The sequence below is a fragment of the Rhinopithecus roxellana genome, chromosome 4 (assembly GCF_007565055.1).
Source record: "Rhinopithecus roxellana isolate Shanxi Qingling chromosome 4, ASM756505v1, whole genome shotgun sequence".
Taxonomy (NCBI): domain Eukaryota; kingdom Metazoa; phylum Chordata; class Mammalia; order Primates; family Cercopithecidae; genus Rhinopithecus; species Rhinopithecus roxellana.
In genome coordinates this window covers 52,447,689-52,475,293 of record NC_044552.1, presented here as the reverse complement: position 1 = coordinate 52,475,293, position 27,605 = coordinate 52,447,689, and the positions used below count along the sequence as shown (strand labels likewise).

Here is a 27,605-nt window from a genome sequence, read left to right as displayed (position 1 = left end):
GAAACTTAGCTAAGCAGAGGAAGCTTGAATCCGGATGCCTCTAGAGGAGGATAAAGACCGGAAGAGGCCAGTTCGCTGTGTATTATTTACTTTGAAAGTAGACATCTACTCCATCTCTTCCCACAAAACAGAGTTAGTAGCTTTTTTCTTTCTTTCTTTCTTTTTTTTTTTTTTTTTTTCAAGATCTGGCTCTGTCACCCAGGCTGGTGTGTAGTGGCACAATCTCAGCTCACTGCAACCTCCCTCTCGCAGGCTCAAACAATCCTCCCACCTCAGCCTTCCAAGTAGCTGAGACTACAGGCATGTACCATCACGTCCAGCTAATTTTTGTGTTTTTGTAGAGATGGGGTTTCACCATGTTGCCCAGGCGGGTCTCAAACTCCTGGACTCAAGCTATTCACCCACCTCCACCTCCCACAGTGCTGAGATTACAGGTGTGAGCCATCACACCTGGCCCAAAGTTGGTAGCTTTTGAAAGTAGCTAGTACTGTCTTAGAAAAATGTGTCCAGTATGGCCTGAATTTGTTGAAATGCATATAACCCCATTAAATTAACAAGAGCAAACCACTGGAGAACATCCTTGGTACTTTTCCATGAAAGCACTGCATTCCTAGACTCATTTCTGCTGGCTTAAGGTCAGTTCATTGGCTCGTCAATAGCTCTCCAGTGAGTTCAGTGGAAAACCCAGCTGACTGTGATAAAGCTGAAAGAAACAAGGCTGGCTCTGGGGCCTATGTCAGGTTTTATGGTTTTGTTTTGTTCTGTTTTGTTTATCATACTGTGCAACACTGAGAAACATGAGAAACCTTGCTAATTCTCATTGAATGCCATAGGATATGGCATTTCTCATTCGGGAGAGGTTTGTTCAGATATACTTAAGAAACAGCCCTTCCTTATCTTCAGAAGATTTAATCTTTGCCTTATGTCTAGAAAATATCTTTTAAAATACTAAAGAAAAAGAGAGAGATAGGGGGATAGAACACATTGCAACACAAAATCAATTCTATGTTTTACACTTTCAACTCTTTCTTATTAAATCAGAAAAAACTGAGTCAAAAGTAAAAAAACATGATGGCTATGACAAATGGTGGGTGATAAATAAAAGCAATCTTTTCCCTGAAGCTATTTCACTTCTTCATGATAGAATGGCATGCCCCACATATATGTGTGTATATACCTAAATTTGTGCTGGATCCACTCTCTGCTGGTTTTCCTCTGACGTAGCTCTATTGCTTCTACTCATTGACTTTTCTCTGTTTCTAGTTAAAAGCACATTATTCACTGAGTCTTCTTTTATATATAATATAAAATCAGTCATTATGGAATTACAACCTTTTAGAAACCTCAGTACTGTAAAATCTAAATAAAATTAAGCAATAAACTGACTCTCTTTCTCTCTAGACAAAAATTATTCATGTATGTATACTTATAATATACTTACAGGAACTCATTGGGACCTAAATAAAATTGGGCTAATGGAAAAATACTTAAATGTAAACTAACATGCATCAGCATCATTTCTTTAAGCATTCTAATCCTCATACCACCATACATAATATTATAATAATGTTGCTAACATGGTGAAGGTTTGGTAGTTGACAAAAATATCCAAAATTGAGTAAGTTGTGATAATAATAAGCTATGAGTACCTTTTAAGTTAACAATTCCCAAAGGCCTTAAAATCAACCAGATCCAGAAAAATTTGCTTGTATTTTTTCTCATCTTCTCTATATATCAATGTATAGCAGGAAAGAAGAACATCTATCTCAATTATAGACACAAAAACACTAGCTAAACTTTCACTTGGATATGTTGCTCTGTGTACAAAAAGACAATCAATGTATTAGCTGAATATTTCTCCAAGTGTGAGGACGTGGTTTTCTTTTTAGTTTTGCTTTTTATTTAAGTTCTACCGAATTTCACATCCATTGGAGATGGTTGATGGTTGTATAGAAGTAATCACTATCCATTAAATACTAATAGCTTATTAGCACTATCACGAATAAAATGATATAGCAGTAGCAACAGAATAATATCTATTTCACTTTACCAACCCTAGAATCTAGCCTATTGCTTAAATTCATTAAATAAATAAATAAATAATCAAATGAACCAAAAACAAGTTGCTTCAAAAAAATCTCTTCCCACATGCTTTTCACTTTAAGGAATCAAAATATAATGTTTTCTACCACCTTGGAAATAGAATAATCATGAAAAACATGAATTTAAAACACAATCTAAAAACTAAGAATTTAAGTTTTTAAATGATGCTTTGAATTTTTATTCTTAAAAAGCAAACGAGTTATATTATTCACTGTAAGTACGTTGACATTTGCAACATATGTCAATATGGACCTAAAAAATCAGCCCTCACCCTCATTTGGATGTGAGTATAATTAGTACTTACCCATAGCCAATGACTCCCTTTGACTGAGTAACTAGTAAGGCCCCAATAGTTATATTCAGAATATTCTCTAGTACCCCAGTCTGTTGAGCAGTGATGACTTGATGAGCCAAGTTCTGTAATTTGTTACTTGATAAGGATGAAATCATTCCGGTACTCCTTACTGTTGGCAAATCACCAATTTCAATCACAATCACTTTTGAGATAGTTTCCACAGTCGTTGGGGGTGAAGACCTATGTGAGTTCATTTCCATCATGAGAGGCCTACGTTGACCAACTCTTCTATAATGACTAGCGCAAGTCACAGTCGGGCAATTGCGCTTTCTTTTTGCTCTACTGTCAGCAATGGCCTTTAAGGTCTCTTCATGGCCAGGTATCTCATGAATAAACCTGATTTGATTTTGGCCAATCTGTAAGAAGTTAGTTAGTCTTTCCAGTATTACTATTTCCCAGCCTTTTTCTAAGACTGAAACCATCACAGTGAGGGCCAAGTGAATGGAAACACCTGAGCGTATTTCAATGGGCTCCTCTCCTTGTAGCACAACATACAAGAGGTTATCCATGATGTTGAAATAGTTGGCACCAATAGATTCATTCAGCAATAAGGAAGCCGACTGAACCAGAGTGGGTGGAATAAAACTTTCCCCTAAGAAGACATGGGGGTTCTGGAGCTCATGGTAGAATACAGCCAAGAGAAGCTTGGAGGTACTTTTGTTCCCCAATAGAAAAAAACGCAAAACTTGAGGAGTTTGATCCATGAAGCAGACCTTGGTGATTTGCCTGGTGGGTAAGATAGAATAGAAAGTAGACACCGACCCAGAGGTAGAGCAGGGAATATTGGCATTGACACTACTAAAGATGTCAACAAAACCACTAGTCACAGATACAACTGGATATAACTTCTGAATTGCCCAAGTGGCATCAGTGCTATCAAGAATTAGGACCACTTGGTCAGTCTGTTTGCAGATGAATCCTTGCATCAGAAATCGGTATGTACATTTCTGTTCTTCTCTAAATGTACCTACAAAAGAAAAGAAACAAAACAAGCTATATGTGAATTACAATCTCTCAATGATGATTTGTAATCCATCACTGTCGCCATCATCTATAACCTGATAAAATATTTATTAAACATCTAATTGTGCCAGATACTGAGAATGTAAGGAAGATTGGGGTAAAATATAAAAAGATAAGTACATTAAATAATAGTTCTTTAATGTATTTTTAAAGTATATGTTACATAATATGTTATTTAAAGTTAATAATGGAGATAATAACTGAGAAAAGGAGTTGAAGAAGTAAAAGAGTCAAGACAATGAAATAATCATCAAGGGCCCCTGAGAGAAAAACAAGATAAACTGTTTTTTGCTACTCTCACACATTCCATATAACACAAAATACCTCACCTCTGTTCATCAAAATATGTAGGTATTTCTCCACACCAACAACCAGTTCTCCAGTGGATACAAACTGGGTGTCATATAATTTAACCAAATTCTGATACTAAACAGTTAGTGCAGACTCCACAAGGTAAGGGCTCAGTCTTACAAGCATGCCCCTATTTCAGACGCCAATTGTAAATCTTAGGTTGTGACCTGTGCTTCTGAACAACTGGCTATAAATCAGGGCTCTCATGACTCCCTCCTTGAATTCAATTAACTTGCTAGAGAGGATCACAGAACTCAGGAAAACATTTACTTATGTTTTCTCATTTATTATAAAGGATGCAGACGAACAGACAGATGGAAGAGATGCATAGGACAAGCCATGTGGGAAGGGGCGTGGAACTTCCATGCCCTCTCTGCATGTGCCACCCTCAAGACACTTCCATGTGTTCAGCCACCTGAAAGCTCTTCGAATCCTGTCCTTTCAGGCTTTCATGGAGGCCTCATTATGTTGGTATGATTGACTAAGTTATTTGTTGGTGGTGATTGACTCAACCTTCAGACCCTCTCCTTTCCCCTGAGATGGGGATGGTGAGGAGATGAGGCTTGAAGTCCCAACCCTCTAGTCACATGGTTGGTTCCCCTGGCAACCAGTCCCCATCCTGAGGCTATCCAGTAGTTGAGGCATCAGCTCGTTAGAAAAAAAAGACATTCCTATCACCCAGGAAATTCCAAGGGATTTAGGAACCTTGTATTGGATGTTTCTATCACTCGGGGAATTACAAATGTCTTAGGGCTTCTGTGTCAGCAACCAGAGTCAAAGATCAAATATTCGAACAAAAGAGTCTCCTAGCACTACTGATTTTAGTAGCTCTGCCTCAGGAACCAGAAATATAGAATAGGTGTAGATATAGATATAGATCTAGGTGTAGATATAGATCTAGGTGTAGATATAGATCTAGATCTAGATATAGATAGACACAGATTAAATATAGATAGATATAGATATAGATATAGATATAGATATAGATATAGATATAGATATAGAAAGAATCTCACAATATAGCTCCATAATAGAAATAGGGTACAAGAGAAGGGGTAGTATCATCCTAGTGAATGGGAGAAGAGGTAGATGGAGGGGAATGGGTGGAACAGAGAAATTATGGAGGCATATTAAAATTGAAGAGGTGTATCTGACCAGATTGTTAAAGAGTTTGGATGTCAAACTATATAATTTTCTCATACTCTATTTTTCCCCAAACATAAAAAGTAAAGAAATACAAGAAGAGGGAAAGAAGAAAGTAGTAACTTGGGAAGTTGTTGATATTAAGGAGCCCAAGTTGAAGATGGTGAGGGTTAATAAAAATATTTAAAGGAACAGCGTTATTCATTATTCCCACCATTCCTAATAGCGCCTCTATGAAGCTAGAATAGTTCTTGTTTTGAATCCACAGGGATATTTTGTTGTCCACAGGGATATTTTGTTTTCCAATAAAGAACTTCTTTGACTTAAAATTTATATTCGCAAAATCATTCTGTATTGTTTTCCAGATTTTTTTAATTTGCCTTAGTGCAAGTTCATAAAAGTAGCCTAAGAAATGGAACAAAACATCAAATTATTTTTAATGTAGGAAATACTAGATTTGCATATAATCTAGTCTTTCCTATATCCTTCCATCCACATGATATAATTATAAATCTGTGCTAAACCTGTCCATGGTGTTAATAAATTTAACTACCAAAGTGTTGGTTCAAGAGCAGGCACATGATTTACTTTTTCTTCAACAATAATAGCAAAATCAGGGGTGATTAAAAGTCACAAGGAAAATTATAAAATATTTAAAACAAAAATAATTATAATTCTACTATATTAAAATTTTTGGAATGAAGTTAAAACAGTGCTTTTATGGGAAAATTTATGGTGTTAAATGCTTATATAAGCAAAGAAGAATTATCTAAAAGCAATGCCCTATGATACTACCTCAAGAATTTTGAAAAAAGATATAATGGACAGCATGGTGATTGTAGTTAATAATACTGTATGGTATAACTAAAATTTGCTAAGAAGGTAGATCTTAAATATTCTCACCACACACACACACACACTCACACACAAACAAAAAGGTAATTATGAGGTAATGGATATATTAATTAGCTTTCACAATGTATATGCATATCAAAACATTACATTATATAGTATATCTATAGTATATCCTAAATATTTAAAATTGTATTTGTCAATTATGTCTCATAAAAGCTAGAAAAAATAAAAGACCTGCATGTCAAAAAGAATTTTAAGGAATTTAGAAAAAGAGCACAACAAAGTGGAAGAAAGGAAATCATCAGTATGATAGCAGAAATCAATGAATTAGAAAATAAACAACAACAAAACAACATAAAACAACAGAGGAAGCGGTTCTCGGGAAACAGCAACAAAATTGACTAACCCTTCCTAGACTGATCAAAACAAAAAGAATACAAATCACCCATTTCAAGAATGAAAGAAAGATTATCATTATAGATTCTGCAGAAGAAAAAATGAGAAACTATTACAAACAAACATTTGCCAACACATTCAACAATTTAGATAAAGTAGACAAATTTCTTTAAAATTGACACAAGTTAAAACAGAGATTTTGACCTGTTCTATGTCTCTTAATGAAATTGGATTCATTACATTGAATGCTAAATGATTACATAAAAATGTAATTATCAAATTTAAAGGAATAGTCACTTTCACATTGTGGTTTTTTTTTCCCTGTGATTATATCATAGGATAACTCTAATGTCAATCAAGAGTTGTCTTCAGAAGCATGGATCCAGTATGAAGGGAATTAATTGCATGGTCTTAATGGCCCTACAAAATTTTTTTTGAGATCCTGATGCACCAGTCTCTATTACAGTTATATCTTTTCCAAGTAAGATAGTTAGGTAACATTTCCTCATGGGAGATCTTCAAATCACAGTGGTTCCCCTTTTCTAAACTTGGTACCTCACTCTCCTTTTTACACATTTTTTTCAGCCATGCTGATGTCATTGATTAATCACTCACATTCCATCCAATATTATAAATCTCCAGCTTTCTTCTTCCTGCTTCTCATCTAGGAGATATAATGTCTTAAAGTGACCTCTAGAGATGTACAGTTCTGTTGGAATTATAAATAAATAATTAAACTAAAACAATCACATCCTTTGTTGATGATTCTCAATCATTCTCTGCTACCATCTAACTGTATGTAATTTGACAAATCACATGACATTAGTAGGCATCAGTGTTCCTAAGGGTTATCTCTCCAGGCCAGGGACAGTATCTTATCTCTAAATCACCACAAGGGTCAACATTCTACCGCAAGCAGTGTAGATGGTTTTAATATATAAATTAGCTGATTGATATGTAATGTCCTTTTCAAAATTCCTATTCTTCAAATCACTGTATGTGTGTTTCTCAAGTGTCTAATAATAACTCTTACTCTATAGTGCAAATATATTTTAAGTCAACTCAGCATAACAATAATAATTGAGTATATCACAAAAATTTATTGTATCATCCTCTAAATTGATTCCTAATATATGTTAGGCAATATTGTAATGCGTCTTTTTCACATGTATCCATAAGATTGAAATTATGGCCGACTATACTTTTATAAATTTTCTTCTGCTATTGTATCACATAGTTGATTTGTCCACAACAGGTTCTGTTGTAATAAAACATTTTTGGAACAATTCACCTATTCATTAAACAAATACACATGGAGGAACATAAGTTTTTCTTTCATACCTCCATTCCTTATGACAGGTAATTTCCAAGGCCAAAACAATAAAAAAAAATGGCCTTTTAAAATGTAATTAACATTTTTTGGAGTAATAAGGTACAGGAGCTATATTAGTAGGATGTATACCTTCAAAGAGGCCCAGTGATATGATTCTTTCTTTACTTATTTATTTATTTTTACATATTCCACCCAGAAACCAATCCATCATAAAGGCTGGTCACCCAAGCCATTTCTGCCCTAAGGATCCAAAGTTCCCCATTCCACTATTCAGTCATGACACTTGATGAAAAAGAATATGACAAACTACCTAGATAGAAGGCAGGAGCTTGAGAGGGAGAGAAAGAGACAGAAGGAGAGAGGGGTTTGACTCATGCTGGGTTGGAGCTCGAGAGAGCACAATCTCTGTTGAAATTGTGTAATGCAGAGACTTTGCACACCGGAGAGTATAGCTCAGGCCTGGCCCATGAGGGAACTCAGGAATAAGATGATAGAGAATGAAAAGTCACAAATCTTTATGACCCATTGGAATTTTGTATGATTTTAATTACAAACCCTAGATTGTGGTAAGGAATTGAATAAACATTGATTTGGATTCCTTGTGCATCCAGTAAGATTGTGTTACTATGGCTCCTCTCTCTTCAATAATAAGGAGTTAGTTGCGATATTGTTATTTTAAGCACTGTGCTAAAACTAGAGATCAAATGCCAGGCTTCTCAACTATGTGTTAGTTATCTGCTTGTTTAAACTTAGCCAATTACCTTCCTGATTGCAAAGGAACTAGTGCAGTGTCAATTACATGCATTGCTTTTATTCCTATTTTCTCCTATTTTTATGTTTTAAACCTCTGTGTATGAACACCTTGCTATGAAAGAACCACATGGATTTTGATTTCTCATATCTGGTTGGAGATTTACCCCTTTAACATTCACAAAGTTAATAATTAGTATCTTCTTATTTAAATAAAGAGTTTCATCAAATATTAGTTATTATAAAATATTCTCATCATTGTTTCCTTTCTACACTCCCCAAAAATGAAAAATATACTCATTTTGATTCAAGATAAGAATAAAGAATATTTAAATTACTTCAGTTCAGATCTTCTTGACAAAACATACAACATACATTTCTCCAGAATATACCCTTCACAATTTTTTCTACCCTAGGAAAAAAACTGTACAAAAAAAATCTGTAATAAACAACCAATTAGTTATATTTTAAGGCTAGGTAGTCTTGTGACAGATATACTTTTTCTAGCCCAATGTTTCTCAGAATTCAGAGCTGAGGTTTCTTTGATAGTAATATGAGAATGATGATTGGGATGTGACTGCCCCAAACTCTTTACAGAGATGGAGCTGTATACAAGTAGCTTTACCCACTGAGGGGAAAAATGATTTGTACATCAGATACATTATTGTGGATAAGCAGAAAATTTTCCTTTTATAAAGAAAGTTAAAACAGATCCCAAAAAACCCCACAAATTAAATAATCCCACCACACAATTAGTCATCTCTGATAATACAAGCCTATTTCAGCAAGAATTTTTACCTTAGAGTTTTGACAATAAGGATTCTGTACAAATGAAGTGCCTTACATGAGCTGAAAAGTAGGTTCTTTTACCTTTAATGTTATTGGAATAAAACACTCACAATGTCTGACACTCACAATGAAACTGTGAGAAACAGTTCATGCACAGATATTATAATTCAGAGTATCTTAAAATGTACATTTCAAAAAGGTAGACTGTTGTGTTTAGATGCAAGCTGAGGTGCTGTAGATAACAAAGAACTCATAAAAAGAAAGAGACTAATGTTGGAGGGAGTGGATGACCGACACAGTAAGCTCTCTGAGAGGCTAAAGAGGAACGGGGTCCACAGACCTCTTAAAGATGGGATTGGATAGGTTGAAAGACTTCATCTCCCGTGGAGCAGGAAGGAGGGCAGAGAGTGTAAGTGCATGTGGAGGTGTGTGGGAGATTGAAAGCACTCTATCTGCTGGGAGGTGTGAGGCAAGTATGGTTATCGACAGAAAGTCAAGTATGAGGGTGAGTATTGGGGGCTAAGATGAGGGACAGGAAAGTTGGGTCAAATGTTTGTGGATTGAGAAGATGGTATAAAACAGTCATTGTGAAAGAGGTGCATACTTAGTCTTTCTGTTATTTTAGTGCTTATACAATGGAGGGAACAATTCTATAAAAGTAGGTACAAAGTTATGAATTTAAAATTTGGAGTGGGAATGAATTATTTAAAATGAGAAAAAAATCACAACACAATTATGTTTTAAAAACCTCGTAAGTACCACAAACATGATAAAATCTAAGAAAAGGCACTATGTAAACTACCCTGCTCACCTCTGTATCATTTTTCCTATATTTTATTGTTTAACTCTTGTGTTGTTTCTTCATATAACAACAATGTTGTAATACTTTTTATAGAGAAGATAGAAAGATAATTTAGTTTTTTCTATAGCTTGGATGATTGACATTGTTTTCCATAATTTCATTGTTAGTTTAGGAGAATTTCTTTCAACTTCACAACTCATTATTGGTATGTGTAAATGTTTAGAATTTTTGTCAAATGTGGGAAGTCTCTTAGAAAGGTTTTCTCATGTATGAGCTGTAATACTTGAATAAATGTTCACAGATTAGCTTATATTGGACTGTTACCCCAATCCTACATCTCTTATACCTTTCACTTTCTCCTCATGCTTTAGGATATGTTCATAACACAGTGCGACCTAGCGTCTGGCTTCTGTGTGTTGCAGCACTGGGTAAGTTGACATATATGTCTACTAATAATTTTAAATAGAAGTGATTAGGAACCACACAAATCACACCCTACTAAACCCAAATCAAATGCATGTCCAACTCAATTTCCCCTTAGCTAGATTTCAAAAATGCTGCAGTTAGTCCACTGTCGCTCAACCCCCACCACTTATGATGAAGGAATATTTAGAGTGGAAAGAGAGAATTATCCTAATTCTGGTTAAAATATGTTAATTTTGAAAATTTTACAAAAGCACAGATCTATGCAAACACATAGCTGAGATTCGTTTTGGAGCCTTGGAAGGGGCCCATGTAAGTGAAGAGCCTGAAACCTAATCTTAATCATCTTCACAGAAAATTCAGTCAGCCTGTGTTGTGGAGAATGGATGTGTACTTGCTTTGGCTATACCCAGTAAGATGGAATGGACAAATAGAATGGCTGAGTTTATTCAAGGTTGGGTTCATGCCAGGCTATGCGAAGGACAAAGAGTCACAGGTATTAAAGGTATATAGAAAGAACTGATGATAAGAAAGCATAGCTCATTTCAGCTGCATAAGAAGGGAAATGAAGGGAAGGCACTCATGCATGTTAGAAAAATGCACGTGGCGGCCGGGCGCGGTGGCTCACACCTGTAATCCCAGCACCTTGGGAGGCTGAGGCGGGCGGATCACGAGGTCAGGAGATCGAGACCATCCTGGTTAACACGGTGAAACCCCGTCTCTACTAAAAATACAAAAAATCAGCAGGATGCAGTGGCAGGCGCCCATAGTCTCTGCTACTCAGGACGCTGAGGCAGGAGAATGGTGTGAACAGTGGAGGCGGAGTTTGCAGTCAGCTGAGATCGTGCCACTGCACTCCAGTCTGGGCCATAGAGCAAGACTCCGTCTCAAAAAAAAAAAAAAAAAAAAAACCAAGAGAAAGAAAAATGCACATGGCAATGAGTTTAATGCCACAAGGAAGGGACTCTTGAACAAATGAGTTAGAAAGACCTGAATTATTCCTTGAAAGTAGGGTACTTAAGTTCATGATTTTTAAGGTCAGTCATCATGACAATCTCAATGCTATCACTGTGTCAGTGAATAGTAAGGTACAGTGAGGGGAAAAGCATATCTGATAGGAAATACTAACAACAATGGTTAACATTTACTGAAGGCGTTCTCTGTGTCTGGTATTCTTCTAGAGAGGACTTGAAGATGAGATGAACAATGAGAGTTAATATATAAACTGACAATGTCTAGACCAGATACCAAAATAGAACTCTGACCAACAAGCAGCAGTAACCAGTCCTAGAAGACCAAATAATAACCCCTGAAACCACAGGCCTCAAACAGCCAGAACTTGATTAATAACTGTCAGCTTCCCTGTTTTTCCTGATAATCCCCCAATTTTTGCCTCAATTTCCAACTCAGAACCAATCAGAGAAAGCAAAATATGTATCCATAACCAATCACATAGGATGCCCCACTTCTAGTGTGCCTGTGTCCAGCTTCCCCACACCAACAGCATTAATCAAAGCATTAACCTGAAGCTTTCCCTTTTTTCCACACTCTTAAAGCCTCTTTAAGCTTTCCTGCTTTTCTGTGTGCCTTTGCATCTCTACCAAGTTGAAGCGATAGTGGCTGACTCTCTTGCCATAGCAAGTTCAGATAAATAACAACTGCCAGTTCTTTGCACAGTCCTTGTTTATTTTCACAGCAGTCAAGGTTTTGAATGAGTTATCCACCTTAAGGAAATCATGAAAGAGTGAGGATGAAGAAGAGAACAGTGATCCAGTTTCTTTGGCCTTCAGGGAGTGAAGAGCCTTGCCGATTATGTCAATAAGACTCGTGAAGTAGGTAGTCAGCCAGATGGTGTCAGCCTCGGAGGGGTGGGGGTTTTATTAAAGGACATTATATAGGGCATGAGAGCAGCATGGAAACATGAAAGACACCTTAAGGGTTGAGAGTGTGGCTTAAAGAGACTTTAAAAAGAGTGGCATCTTTAGAAGATGGCTAGGTTCCAGGTGAGGTAAACAAGTGAGAAGAATGTTCTTTGAAAATAAAGAAGAGTTTGCTGATCCCAAGTTCAAACTTTCTCACAGCACCAGGAACAACTTTTGGAGGAATGGAGTAAAAGGTTGAGTGAGCCCGTGAATGGATTGGGAAGGAGATGTGTATTCTAGAGAAGGTAGATAGAGAGTGGTAGACTTGTAGGTAGTGACTGAGGCAAGCTGGGATATTAAGAAAAACATATTGCATCCTTATACTAATAGTGGTGTAAAAATTAGGGCTATCAGAGGAGCCTGAAGGGTTTGCCACAGTTTTTTTCAATGGGAGGCTCTGGGTACACTGTTTAAAGAGCTCTTATGTGGCAGGATGGTGGTCACCCCATGGTCATTTCAGCTAACACATAATGATTGCTTAGGAGAGCTGTAGGTACAGATATATCTGTTAAGAAGCCCACAGACTAATGGGTGTGGTGCTTGGAAGTGCGACAGGCCAGGAAAAAAAATGAAAAAAAAAAAAAAAACAAAAAACTGGGTCCAAGTTCCAGCTTCCACTTGCTTAGTTGGGAGGCCTTGAGCAAACACTTTTTCTCAATCTCCTCTTAGATATATATAGAACAGAAGGCCTATTTACCAGGAATATTGCTGTTATTGATGAAAAATAAATATTATTAATAAAGGTATTTTGTTTATACTTAAAAAAAAAAAAAAAAAAAAGAATAGCAAATAAGAAGCTTTGACCTCACTACAAAGATGCACTCAAGACATAAGGCTGGTGGTTTTCCTTCCTCTTTTCTTTCCTTCCTCTTTTCCTTCCTTCTTCCTTCTTCAATTCTTTTCTTCCTTCTCTACTTCCTTTCCCTAAGACTTTCTAATAGCAAGTTTAATTATCCATAGTTCATAGATAAAAAACTTGAGTCACAGCAATTTTAACTCAGCATAATTACTTAGTAGTAATGATGAAGACGAGGAAGAAGGAAAAAAGGCATACTTCTAAACCTCTACCTGCCCCTTTAGCAAAGTTAAACGTAGTCTAAATAACTCCCCTTTTGGCCTGAGTTTAGACTTAAGATTCAGGGTGATGATTTATCCTGTGAGAGAGGGGCTGTAATAACTAGAAGTTCTCTGCACAATTTATTGACAGGCACACATGGAAAAGTTTTTGACGATTTGTCAGATCACATATTTGGCAAGAGTCCATTTGCTGTGTTATGTCTTCATTTGGCCCTTTTAGTATTTTATCATACTATCCCAGGAGTATAAAGATATAGCTACATATTTAACAAAGACAATAGCCTAAGGAGTATCAACAAATAATGTCAATTATCCACTTTTGTAGCCAGAATTGAAATCCTGGTCTGCATAAATTGAAATATATATATATATTTATATATATATAGATATGTGCATGTGTGTGTGTGTATATATATATATACACACACACATATATATACACTCACACACATATATATATATATATATTCAGAATTTACCAGTGACTAAGGGATGGGGTGGTTTGTCAGTATCTTATCACTCATTTTCCTAGGTCACCTTTAATCAACCCTCATATTTTAATTTTGGCGTGAGGCAAAAATAAAGCACATGTAAGCAGGGTTCCAGAGCCACTAAATGGGTGCACTTCTTAATTATGGCAGAGAATACACATTAACTGCTTAAGAGGGTGACAGACCTCAGAGCTCAATCCCCAGGCACTACTGGCAGGAGACTGCAGTGACAGTCCAGCATCACTTCTATAGAGCGTTCCGTTTTTCCTTCCTCTGGATTTGTTTTCTTCCTGCTTCTCTCACTTGGGGAAGGTTTGAGTAATAATTATCTTTCTCCCTTGTTTTTGTCTCTTATATTCTCCCACTTCTCCAAATGGCCTATCTGCCAGTCACAATTTTTGTGGTCTGCAATTCTGATCACTTTTAAATGAAACCCATGCTGGCTTTGGTAATCATAATGTCATTTACAATTTACCACTAAACACGTTTATTCAGTTAGTAGCACACTGGAGAAAGAGAACTCCATATGAACTCACCGTGAAAGGCCTAATCTGATTATTTCCTCATGAAAATCCAGGCAGGGGTGCTTGTAAGAGGGGCTGAGAGAAGAAGGAAAAAAGCGAGGTCTGGCCACAGCTGACTTTCATAATCAACGTGAATAGATAAGTGACACAGCCTGTCAGGGGCAGCCGCCCAGCCACCCCAGGGCATTCCTTTCCCAAAGGCTAGGGTGGACAGGGCTTAATAAACGCTGAGTGACCAGTGAGTATTGGCTTGGCATATGCTATTGCATTCACGATGGACAAGAACATGATAAAGTCCAGAAGCTCTTCTCTAAGTGGGGAAAATTAGATTAAGCAGGTTGTATTTGTGCGTGCATGTGTGCCTATGAGCACTTGCTTTGTGTATACTTTAACTTCCTAAAATACCCTGCTCATTCAGTATGCTCTGTCCACCTTTCCCTAGACAGGAAGCTACAGACATAGAAACCAAGGCGGTGAGTGAAGTCTGTCCGGTGGCAGAGGAGGAGGAATGAGGCGGGTGTCATGTGTGCGAGTGCATGTGGAGACTCAGGTTGCTTCCAGGGTTCTAACAAATATTAACTTTGTGTCAATATTTGTCCTTCCTGTCGTGAAATGAGGATTTTCCACCTCATTTCACGTTTGAAAAGAAAATATGCCAAAGGGGTTGTCTTTGCTAGGGAAAAAAAAAAAAAATTAAAAGAAAAGAAGAAAAAAAAAACAACTTCTATTCTTTATTTGGAAAAATGGATCTGAAGGAAAGAAAAAAAATTAAATAAATGTTCTGACTCAAAGGCACATAGAATCTTTCCATATTTCTGTTTTCAACAAAAAAGAAAAATTTATATGTTTAAAATTGAATGAAATACATCAACATTAATGATTTTTTTCCTCGAGGTTAACACCACCATTTCCCTCAATAATTTTTTTAGCCATTTTGTGATATATTTCACAATTCATGGTAAAGTGTAGGAGATTTTGACAAAAACAAAATACATACTCATTCTCTTATTTTCAAGAAATGAAATCATTTACAATTCTTTTCTGTCAAACAACAGTTATACCGCATTATTTCTAATTTAACAAATATAAAAGGTCCCAGATCAAATAAAGTAAAGACAGGCTGAATTTATCCCCATTTATATATGTTGTCACAGGCCCTCAGGCTATGAGGAGTGAAACTCCAAAATCTCAAAGCTGTGCTCCTCAATACACAAAAGGAGTAACTGTGATCTTCAAAGGAATTATTAAAGAAAATATGTTTTGGTCATATTAGAAATGATAGAGAAAAACAGTCTGCTTTTCTAGAATGGGCAATTCTAAGCAAAAAAATTATTTGTTTAAACTTCAAAAAATGGGTGTACATTATATTTACGGGGTGAAGCCACATTGAGAGTGATGTTCTTAAGCAGAATAGATTCAGTATAGATGATAGGAAACACACCTTGCTAGTCTGGAGTCTAGAATTAGAGTTAGTTAAAGTCTATCAAGGGACCATAATATGGTAGTTCTAATTATTATGAAAAAGATAAATATGCTTGCCCATATATACACTGATAGCTATTATTATAACCAAACTAAGTACAATTATAATAGTTATTATTACAAGTAATATGAGAAACTTCAAGTTCATTAGATTGAAGAAGTACAACATGCATTCACTCACTGCTTAGGTCCTAGAGCTTCAAAATTAATGCATTTTCAGATTGACTTTCACAGTTTGTTAGACAGTGGCACATCAGAGTATAGTCACCTCTGGCACCATTTTCAATGCAGAGGACACCACTCTAACAGTTAGTTACTGGTGTAGTGAAGTGGCTCTCAATGCTTGGGAGCCACACAATGCCCAAGGGTGAAGACAGCTTGAAAGGACTGAAGATACTGCCTAAGAACAGGAAGCTGCTGTATGAGGAATATATGCATCTGCAGGTGTAAAATGGACTGGTAGACTTCAGGAACTACGGATCATAGGATCTGTCCCAATTTTATGAGCAATCTTGCCAAAGTTTTGTAGTTGGGTCTATTTTCCATGAGGATGCACTTCCAAATTAATACAAGAAAAATGGAAAACTACATAAAACCAACTATTGCATGAAGCAAGAAATGTCTATAAGACCTTCTGTTAAAGTCCTTTCTGTCTCTACAATCAGTTCTTTCAGCGAACATCTCAAAATGTTTGTTATCTTTTAATAAAAGTGTTGCGTTGATTAAAAAAAGATCAAGAGATGAAAATAAGTGATGACATGACAATAAATATGAGAAAGAAGGTCAGATCTATACCCAATAGACCCTTCTTCTGATTCAACCATTTTTCCTTTTTACTTTAAAAAATGTTTAAAAACCCTTACTTTTATTAATAGAAATCTGTTCAAACAAATTCAACAGACTATTTTATATTCTTTTACTATGGTAAAATGTCATCATCTATACACTGCATGAAAAAGTGGTTTAGAAAGTGTTTTTGTATTTTTGTTATTTTGTTGTAATATGATTTCACCTGCAAACATCAACGAATATGGTCCCAATTATGATTTTATTATTTGAATACTACATTGAAAACAGCCCAGGCAAATTTAAACTCAGGAAGTACAGCTTAGCACATGAGAGATCAGATTTTCAAGTCGGAGAGATTTGCATTGCAACCTGGCTCTGCCACTTTCTAGCTGCAAAATGTAGACAAGTTACTTATCCTCTCTCTCACTCATATTTTTCATTGTCAAAGGGATTGGAAAGGGTACTTAATACATAAACTGATGGAGAGAGCTAAGTTAGATGATGTGTGCACAGAGTGAAAGAAAAACACATGTTAATAAATACAAGCTGTTACATTCCTATAATTTTAAAAAGAGAATTTTTAAAGCTACTTTTCATTCTCCTTTTGCCTTTTTGGGCTCTATCCTTATCTCAAACCAGTGTTTGTCTAGTATTCTGGAACAGCACCTAAAGTGTTGCAAACAATCATAATAAACAGTGTTGAAAGGGACAAGCTACAGGTGAAGAAAATGCTAGAAGGTAGAAATGACAATCTATGTTTTCAAGAAAATATCAGCAAGAAAGAAACGCACGTACATACATACATATATGTCTGTGTGTGCCTGTGCACATGGGTCTATGAATAGAGTGCCTATATTTTCCACCAATCAGGAAAAAAATCCAACCTGAAAATCTAAGATGATTTTCCTGTTCATCTATTCTTCACTTTCTCTTCATTTCTTTTATAATATAATATTCGCCATCATCACCCTACACCTTCTCTCTACCTTCTTACTTTTTAATGTTAATTTTATTTATTTATTTATTTATTTATTTATTTATTTATTTATTTATTTATTTTGCTAGCAACCCTTGCCTGCCAGCTTTAAACAAACTGATGTTCATGGGTTAAACACAGGAGCAGCCAACAGCATTCTTTGCAGATACAATTCCTGGCACACTCTTTCCCCAGAATGATAAACTTATCACCTCTCCAGCCCTCAGTTTGAAGCTGTAGCAGTAATTTCTGCTGGGTGCCAAAACTAAAATGAATGTGACTGTGCCATGCCCTGCTCTGAGCTGTGGCTATAATGAGATTTGAATGGGAAGCCCCGGACACAATAAATCTGCGCCATATGTGACCATTTCCTGTGTCAGTTCCTTTCTCATAACCAGTGGAGACTTTTTTTTCCCTCTCATGACCCCACACCATGACTCTGAAATCTTTCATGGCTGCTTATGGGCCTCAGGCTTTTTGCAGCAGTTGTATAAATAAATGAATTTGACAGCAAACATCATAACAGTTAGCAGTAATGTGTGTTCGCCACAAGTGCCTATACTACTCACTGGAGAAATGGCAGAGGAAACAGCTTGTTTTGTTACCTAAACAAAAGTAGTTCCGTTTGACAAGTGGTGAAAGAATTAGTCAAATAAACTTGAAATCCACTAGGAATTTTTTTTTTTTTTTTTTTTTTTTTTTTTTTGCCAACTCTCCCTGCCAGGGGAATGTTCCCAGTTCCTCAGTGCCCACGACTCACAGGAGGTAAATTTCTCCTTTTTATTCTGAGATAAAGATCTGGGCTGGGAATACAAAACTTTTGACTGATATTTTATATTAATCTTTTCAAGGCAAGAGTGTCATGTATGGGAACTCAGGTACAGTCAAGAATTTCCAAGGGAGCTTGTGGTAGAAACACCAAGCAGGATGTTTCAGGAGGAAAGAAAGAAAGGTGGTAATAATGACCCAACTCTTGGATTCCTGTTGAAAGCAAACTGAAGCTTACAAGTGCTTCTTTTCCTTTCACACTGCCTTTATTCAGGAACAAAAAATCTCTACACAAGTTGCTGAAGGAAAGGAAGTTAGCATTTTCCCTGTATCTCATTTCTCCACCCCTCCTCTGGCATCTTAATGCCAATCCCGTTGTCTCTGCTGTGAAGGATGTTATACTACAGTGATTATTCTCAGGACTCTGGTGCAAACTGCCTAGGTTCAAATCCTGGCTCTGTTTCTCACTCTCTATGTAACTCTAGGCAAATAACTTGGTCTTATTGCTCAGTTTTCTCCTTTACAAAGTAGGAAGAATAATGCTATAGTACCAAGCTCATAAGGTGTCTGTGCCAATTAAATCTGAAACATAATATGTATTATTATTATTATTACTATTATTATGCCAAACAGAGAGATTTGGAAAATGGTCTCTCTAGCAGTACTAGAAGTTTTTTCCATGATGGCTTGATATTGGCAGCTAATCTCAGAAATGAAATTTCAAACTTTTTGGGAAAAATCATAATAGGAGCTTCATGTAAACCATTATAATTAATTTCAAGGTAGAGTAGAACACTACTTGAAATAAAAATACCACCTGGACCTTGAAATTTTTACTTATATAAAGGTTATTTTCACACTTTTAAAGGTGGTTACATTTTATCATAAGTGGCCAAGTAACTATTGCCCGTAGACTCTTCTCATATTGCACAGAAGTATCACTGATTAGGAGAGCAAAAGTCAAGAGTTATCACAAACTAATAAATCTTAGTCCAGGTATATGTTCTATTTTGGTTTTGGTTTTTAATTTAATTATTAAAATGGGTTCACTGAAGTATTATGCTTGTGTGACAATATACAAGAAAGTGCCATAAAAGTTTAGAAGGTAAGGACAGTAATCAACATGAACAAAAATTTCCTATTACAGAGAGCCTGCTACCTACACTATAGATTCCTAGTGTCTTTGTTTTAATTAAATAAAAAATCCATTTGAATATACATTTCTCCATATTTAAACTTCCAGACTATAGTGAAAAGTCACAAATAAAAACGAATTAAACTATTGTAAAGACAAATGAACTGTTAATATTTTGCTCTGAGAGCAATGCCAATAAAATTTGAAAGGGTGTTAACTGAGGGTAAAAAAACCATATTCCTTTATAAGACAATGAAGAACCAGTAGGGAGACAGAATAAATATACAGTTAAAAATGGGTTGGTTGTGAACTGGGGGCTAGGGTTTGACAGAAAACCGAATACATAAGTGGTATCTTTCTATTGTAAAGCAAGTTTAAGTGCAACTCTATTTCTAGTAAAATCAATGGAAAACCCTATTTTGTCACTGCTGCCCATGTATAGACTGCATTGCTACATCTAGGAAACCTCTCAGAAATTGATCTATGAGAAAATGACTTTTTCCCCCAGGCAATTTCACTGCTGTGGAATGTCATCTGATAAAATGCTTCCCTTGCTACTTCCAAATCCTTTCCCAAGATAAGCTTCTAGGATGTATTTCCTAACTCACCTTAGGATTTCCAAAGGTGAAGATAAAATGTTGTGAATAACTCCAGTTCTTCAGACCAGACATTGCCACCAACCCTGAATAAACACAGGCCTTAGCAATGTCATGTTTGGTTGACCAACCACTTCTATTGCCCCTTAACTAGCAAATAAATACTGCCACCTTGTAAAGTCTGTTTTTCTGAGTTAAAGAGAACACTGAAGGGAATAGACAAACTTTAAAAGACCAGTAGCCTTAATCAAGCATTGTAGATCTGTGAAAATAACTGCTCAGCTATTTCTTCATTGTTTTCCTTGTATGTATGTGAATACATATAAACCTAACCTTGCACTTCCCCATTATCTTATTGGTATCTTAATGACTAGTTAATAGGATCATTAACTAGTCATTAACCATTGAGCAGAGGTAACTAGTGTCCCTTTTGGGCCATACTATTTAATTGAAAGAGGTGGTGAACTACAAGCCACAGGCCAAATCAGGTCCACTGGCTATTGTTACAAATAAAATTTCATTGGAACACAGCCATACGCATTTGTTTATGTATTGCCTATGGCTACTTTGCACTACAAAAACAGAGTTGAGAAATTATGACAGACACTATATGGCCTACAAAGTTAAAAATATTTACCACCTGGCCCTTTACAGAACATGTTTGCCAGTCTCTGTTCTAAGAGTTCTAAGTTTATCTCTTGAGACAATGCCCAGAAAAGTATGAGATGGAAGCTGATCTTTCAGCTTGAGTTCTTGCCAACCAGAGATGGACAAGAAGTACAAACGAGAAATAAACCTTTGTTGTTTTAAGCTGTTGAGATAGATACAGCATCAGGGTAGACTAGGTTAGGATGTCAGTACCCTGATGGATGCAGCATCTATAGTATTCTTAGATGCATCTTTTCCTCAGAACATATATACTATCTCCTGCTTCAGAGAAGAGGACAAAGAACATAAGAGAACTCTTCTTGTGTCCCCAGGAGACCTAGGATGAAAACAGAAACATAACACAATTGTCTTTCTAAACACAAGTTTTCTTTACATAATTTACCACAATATCACTTTTTCTAATACCTGAGCATCAGTATTCTCTGTTAAAGCTCTTTGCAAAACTAGTTCTATGAATCTCTTCAAATTTGCCTTCTTTTCCAGTGTGATATAAAGATGAAATTTCCTTGATATACTGCATGCAGAAGATTACTGAAGTAATTAGGTAAAAATATTTTCATAAGCCCAGAATTGGGATGCTCTAGTCTCTGAGAATGAGTTCTTACATTTGGGTTTTGCTTTAATATGGGTGAAAAATGCACATAACTGGCTCTGCTTGCTCATTTTGCTATGTCCAGGTGTTCTACTTTGGAGGAAAAGGAAACAGGGCAAGTTGAGTGAACAGCTTGCCTCTGCTTCTGCTTTTTGGAGGCCGAAAGTGATGGAGACCACAATGAGAGCATAACGTTCCTTATATCTGCTGTAGAAGGGAAGGCCTAGGGGAGTCTTACCAATAGAAGCTCTGTAACCTGAAGAACAGAAACACTAGACTGAAGTGTCAATTCCAGTTGATTTTCTTCCTAATCCTGATGACTTTGAAAACAGACAGGCTACCATGCACCTCAGTTTCCTTATTATTCATACAAAGCAATATACCTGCATATTTATCTAATACAGGGAGAATACATAAAAGTTATTTGTACTAATGCCTGGGAGACATGGCAGGGGAAAATATATTGAAAAAGGAGGCTTTCACCCAAACAATCAGCTAACTCGGAGTAATAAGTGGGATCCAGAAGAAAGAGTGATTAAGAAACATGGTGAGATCAACCAGATACAATTTAGTCAGTTGAACAAATCAACTATTAAGATTTTTTACAAACAAATTTGCTAGAGTTCTTATAAATAAGATTCTGGGTCGGAGGATTTCAGATAAATTATTTCTAAGTTATCTTTTAAGTTCAATGACTCCTCCTGAAAACTGGTGCATCATAATTCAGCAAGGTGAGCAATTTTTAAGGACAATTCAGGATCCAATTTTGATTCAGAAAACATAACTAGGTTACTGAGAAACACAATTGACACTAAACACTGGGAGACAGAATGGCTTACTTATACCAAGGGCTTTATTCCAACTTTGAGGCAAAGTAGTGGCTGGAACTATAAGAACAAATACCAAAAAATATATTTACAAATGCCAATCAGACAACAAACACAATATACAGGCTCAGGATGGAAAAGTATACCTGATTAAGCAAAATTTTACTTATTTTCAACCATATATAAGGTTAAGGAACTATAAGCAGCTGTGTACTATGGTCTGCATATAGAAATACTTCAAGACCATCTCTTCAATTTGGATGATGTATGGTATAGACTCAGGAAATCATAGTAATCCTAGGTTTTACTCCATCAGGTCGGATTTTGGTAAATTCTGGGGGCAGTATGAGTAATAGAGAGGTAAAACAGGAAAGAATGTAATTTTCTTTTTTTTTTTTTTTTTTTTTTTTTGAGACGGAGTCTCGCTCTGTCACCCAAGCTGGAGTGCACTGGCCAGATCTCAGCTCACTGCAAGCTCTGCCTCCCGGGTTCACGCCATTCTCCTGCCTCAGCCTCCCGAGTAGCTGGGACTACAGGCGCCTGCCACCTTGCCTGGCTAGTTTTTTGTATTTTTTAGTAGAGACGGGGTTTCACCGTGTTAGCCAGGATGGTCTCGATCTCCTGACCTTGTGATCCGCCCGCCTCGGCCTCCAAAAGTGCTGGGATTACAGGCTTGAGCCACTGCGCCCGGCCGAAAGAATGTAATTTTCTAGCTCTTCTACTGTATAGTTGTGATATTGTAATCATTGATTTTATACTATTTATTGACCACTTGCCGTTATCCTGATAATGAATTCGACTTTGAGATTATAACGGTTAAAAATTAAAGGAGAGACACAATGCTTGCCTTCATGGAGCTTACTCAGTCATGATTTAGAAACAAATTTTCCTTCTCTTTTAGAGACAATGAGCTCATGAGCACCTTGAGTAAAGATATCAGCCTTACTCACCTTTGCATATGTTCTTCCGCTCCATATACTCAGACCAGTGCCCGATATACAAACCAAGACAGGAGAAATACTAACATTTCCTGAGTGTGTACCATGTTCCAGCTATTCTGAAAGTCTTTCAACCAACAGTTCTTATTTTATTTAATTATCACAGCAAACTGAGAGGTGTTTTTTTATTGCTTCCATTTTCCAAATAAGAAAGTTGAACTTGTTGCTGTACTTGAAGGACTGTGAGATAACAGAGCTAAATGTTAGAAACAGCCTGGTTCCCTGAGTCACCACCAGGAGGGCAGCTTCCAGGAAAGCCACCCAACCTTCTTCAGGCTGAGATGTGAGTAAAACAAAGTTTTTCTACTCTTAAACAACTGAGATTTGGAGATTATTTGTTAATTGGAGTTAGTAACTCTGTCTTGTACAATATCCATGTTTTATGTAAATAAAGAAAATTTTGAAAGTAAGTACAGAGAGGCAATGAACAAATAATGCTGAAGTCCCAGTTAGTTTAGAAGTAAAAGGAAGAGAAAAATACAAGCAATCTGACATTGTGACCTACACTACACCTACCATTTAAAGAGGCTCCAAGGGGATCTATAGGACATGGTTGCCTTCATTCTGTGTTCTTGGAAGTTCACTAAGAAATGACTGTGGATAAGCGTTGCCCTGCTAAATATTCCCCCACTCGATGGCCAGCTTAAAACTGATTTAGAAGCTTTTAGAGACTGCTAGGGATTCACAGCTTCACTAAGGTCTGAAAAGCAAGCACTTAAGCAGCACACTGCATGCCAAGAAACAAAATCAGAAGCTACAAGCAGCTGTTTTGACCTTTGAAAAAAGTTTGGCAGAAGGGCAAGAGCATGTTTATAACTCCTATGGGACAGTTCATGTGCTTTCCATTGGACTTGCTCTGTGTCAAAGGCCAATTTCCATCCATTATGACTCACTAAGTTAGTTTTATGAATAATATGTTTAGAGAAAATCACACACTGGGTCAAAAGCAAAATTAGACTGTATCCGTCATTGGGGAATTTATCATTTCACCAACCATAAAATTCTTTTTGCTTGAATTCAAGGCTGATTTTCGCTGAAATACATGATTTTCCAGATAAAACTAGCCACTGATCTTTCAATAGTTTTCTGGGTTAATAGAAGCTGCCTCCTGGGAAAATATTATATCCCATTATGCATCTGGCCAAATCTTTGAGGCCATTCAAACTATTAGGAGTAAGAATGGGAGAATTCCTTCCTGTCCTCTGAGACAATCATTTTATACCCCAAAACTTCAACCTCATTACTCTTATCTTAGGGCATAATTATCATGTTATTATTGGTCATAAAATTAACCAGATTTTCCTCCCTTTTCTTTTCCTCTTCAGCATTTGACTCCCTGACCTTCTTCAACAGAAAAGTCTATGGGCTGATTATACGCTACAAATAGAAGTATTTCCTCTTATTTGTTTTAAATTTTCCCACTGTTAATTTCATTGAGAGCATACTTGTTCTCATATTATAAAACAGGGTTAAAAAATTTAAAAAAGAATTTTTTACTACTTCTATAAAATCTGAAAATTTTTGCTCCTGTAAGCCAATGCTTCTGAGATTGGTCACTTTTGCTATCTCACCATCCAGAAGTCCTAGTCTACATTTACACTGGCCTATAGGTACATGATTCAACTTATAACCTAAGGCCCTTTGCCAGTTTTCCCTTGCACTTCACTTTACTATTTCCCAAAGCAACTTCTTTCTTTTAGTTAAGGAGGGTTGCTATCTTCCTGTGGCAGTGGTTGCCAAAGTATTGTTTTAAGAACCATTACCAGGCCATGTAAGGACTTGGTAGAAAAAATGGTTTTATAGGTTAGCAGTCTGCTGGTGTGAGGGGTGGAAGATATTGGGGAGCCTTGGCAAAACTCACTGTCAGGAAAACACAGCTGTACCTCCTATGCAAACACTTTGCTCAATAGCACTTAGGCACAACTTACCTGCTGTCTAACTTAGAACTCCATCCAAATTCCATTCCACTCATCTACATCCCATACTTTTCAAGTTTCTATAAAGATTTTTCTAACACTCTTTCTGTGCTGATGACTGACTGACAAAATTCATTCTATAATTCACCCTAAAATTGGCAGTGTTGCCCTAGATGGATGGCATATTTGGCTGACAGCACCTAAATCTTACCTAGAAATTCAAGGTGAGAAGCTTTTTGAACCCCTAATTCACCTTTGCTTTGTAAAGAAGGATGATCATTCTTCTACTGTTTATATTACAATGATTAGACTTGGTAATCTTTAAAACCACAACAAAAGCTGGACTGCTTTCCAAAGAACCAGAGCACTTTTCCTGTGGCCTTGTCCTCTGCTAATTCCCCTCCTGGTCATTCTGCTCAGGCCACTCTGACTTCCTTGCTAATCCTCAAACACCGCAGGTACTCTCCCCACTTGGGGCCCCTGCCAAGGCAGATTGCTCTACTTTTCTCCCAGGTGTTCCTGTGGCTCAATCCCACACCTTCTTCTCTGTCTCCTTCTCAATGAGACCTACTTTGGTCAGCCTATGCACAAGCATTCTTATTGCATCCTATGATGCTCTACATTTTTGCTTTTGTCTGTAACACTTATAACTTTATAATCTTTAGCACTTATAACTTTATAATCTACTAAAGAACTTACTTATTTAATATATATATTACTTAGTCTCTCCTCTAAGTAAGCTAAGAAAGTAAGCTCTATGAGAGCAGGGTTATTTGTCTAGTTTTAACACTTTAGAACTAGCCAGAAAAGTACCAGGCACACAATAGACTCAGTAATATGTGTCAAATTGAATAAACTTAACCCATCCATTCATTTTCAATGATTAACTCTACAATTTTCAGTGATTCACTCAGATTGAAATTGAACATTCAAGTTGAAACTATGATCTACTCACTTGTATGTCGGAAATCTACAAGGACAACTTTCTAAAAATATTTTGCAAGGACTATATATTTCATATGTCTTTCAGAGGACAGATATGAAGTTACATTTTCTCAGGTACTCCACTTTCTCTTGGTTTTCAGAAAAGTTGATGTTCTTCCCCTCCTGAAATCATGGCACCAAAAACGAGGATGTAAGTTTTCTCATTGTCAAAAGTGAATGAGAAGGAAAGGGGAAAAGAGAAGCAGGGAAGAAATGGACAATATTATTTCCAGTACCCTTCCTTCACAGAGAAGAATGAAACACTAGTCAAGAAGGTCACCAAGTTAATTAGGCATATGAATGAAATCAGATTTTCTGAAGAAAGTACTCTATGAAGATAGAGCACAGAGAAAGAATACAACAAAAATCAGATGATAAAAAATGAAAAAAAAGTTGCATTTGTATGGCAGATTTTAATATTTTATGTACAAATAATAACCCTTACCATTATGTGTTAATAATAGATCCTTTTCTGTAACAGCTATATTGTATGCATTATATATCAGTGTTGACAACATGAAAGATAATACCTGTATTTCTATTCTACAGATTACTAAACCTAAGCTCATGGTATTAAATATCCATTGACACCCATCTATTCAGTGGCTAGCAGGGCCTGAAGCCATATGATACCCACCATTGCACACATTTTGCCACCATGTCACCTGTGTCACCTGTTATCATTTGCCCTTCACAACAACTTTAAAAGGCAGAAATAAAAGGTGGAATTTCCATTTGCCCGATGAAACAAACTGAGTTTCTTAAAATTTAGTGCTTGCCCAAAGACAAAGTGAATTAATTAAATACTGGTCTCTTGACATCTCTGTCCAATGTTCTTGTCATAACATGATGCTCTTGGTGTTGGTAATAAAACGAATGTTTCTCAAATAAAGGATGAATTTGTGAGTTAATAAATCAGTTCAATTTTGACACTGCAATCTCCAAAGAGATCCTAAAATTATTTTCATATTTTCAAACCATGTGGATTAATACTTAGTATCAGATTGCACTCTAAAAATAGTATTGCCTTGAGATCCATCCACTTGAATTAACCAAAAAATACTACTAGTTAACTAGAGTTAAGAAAGGGCTGGTACTAGGAAATGTGACTTTTTTATGTCATATGTCTCCTGGATTACATTTTCACTCTGATGTACATGTCGTTGATGGTAGTAAGCTGCTAGAATTTGACACCATGAATTTATTTGATGAAGTGAACAGAAAGAGATCAGTTTATTAATTTGTAAGCACAATCTAGAGCCATTTTACAATACAGTATTTCCCCCTTCACAGAATGAATCAGTACTTGACTGATTTAAGTATAAAATGCCTTGGTTTATTAAACACAACCCCATATTGAGGAGAAGAGGACTTGATTCTACCAGCAGTTGTCCTAAAAGTTGCTATTCTTAAACAAGTTGTCTTCACTCTCGGGACTTCAAAGTCACCATCAAAAACTTAGAAACATCAGAAACATCTCAAGGTAACAACCTAGTATCACAACTAAAACAACTAGAGAACCAAGAGCAAACAAAT

General features: G+C 36.4%; 1 protein-coding gene across 1 annotated transcript in view; it reads right to left on the bottom strand.

The window, feature by feature from the left end:
- PKHD1 (PKHD1 ciliary IPT domain containing fibrocystin/polyductin) overlaps nt 1-27,605 on the bottom strand; it is a 467,968-nt gene that overhangs the window by 44,479 nt on the left and 395,884 nt on the right. Inside the window, 1 exon segment of the mRNA XM_010364246.2 lies at nt 2,408-3,425. Within this exon segment, the coding sequence (XP_010362548.2) occupies nt 2,408-3,425 (1,018 nt within the window).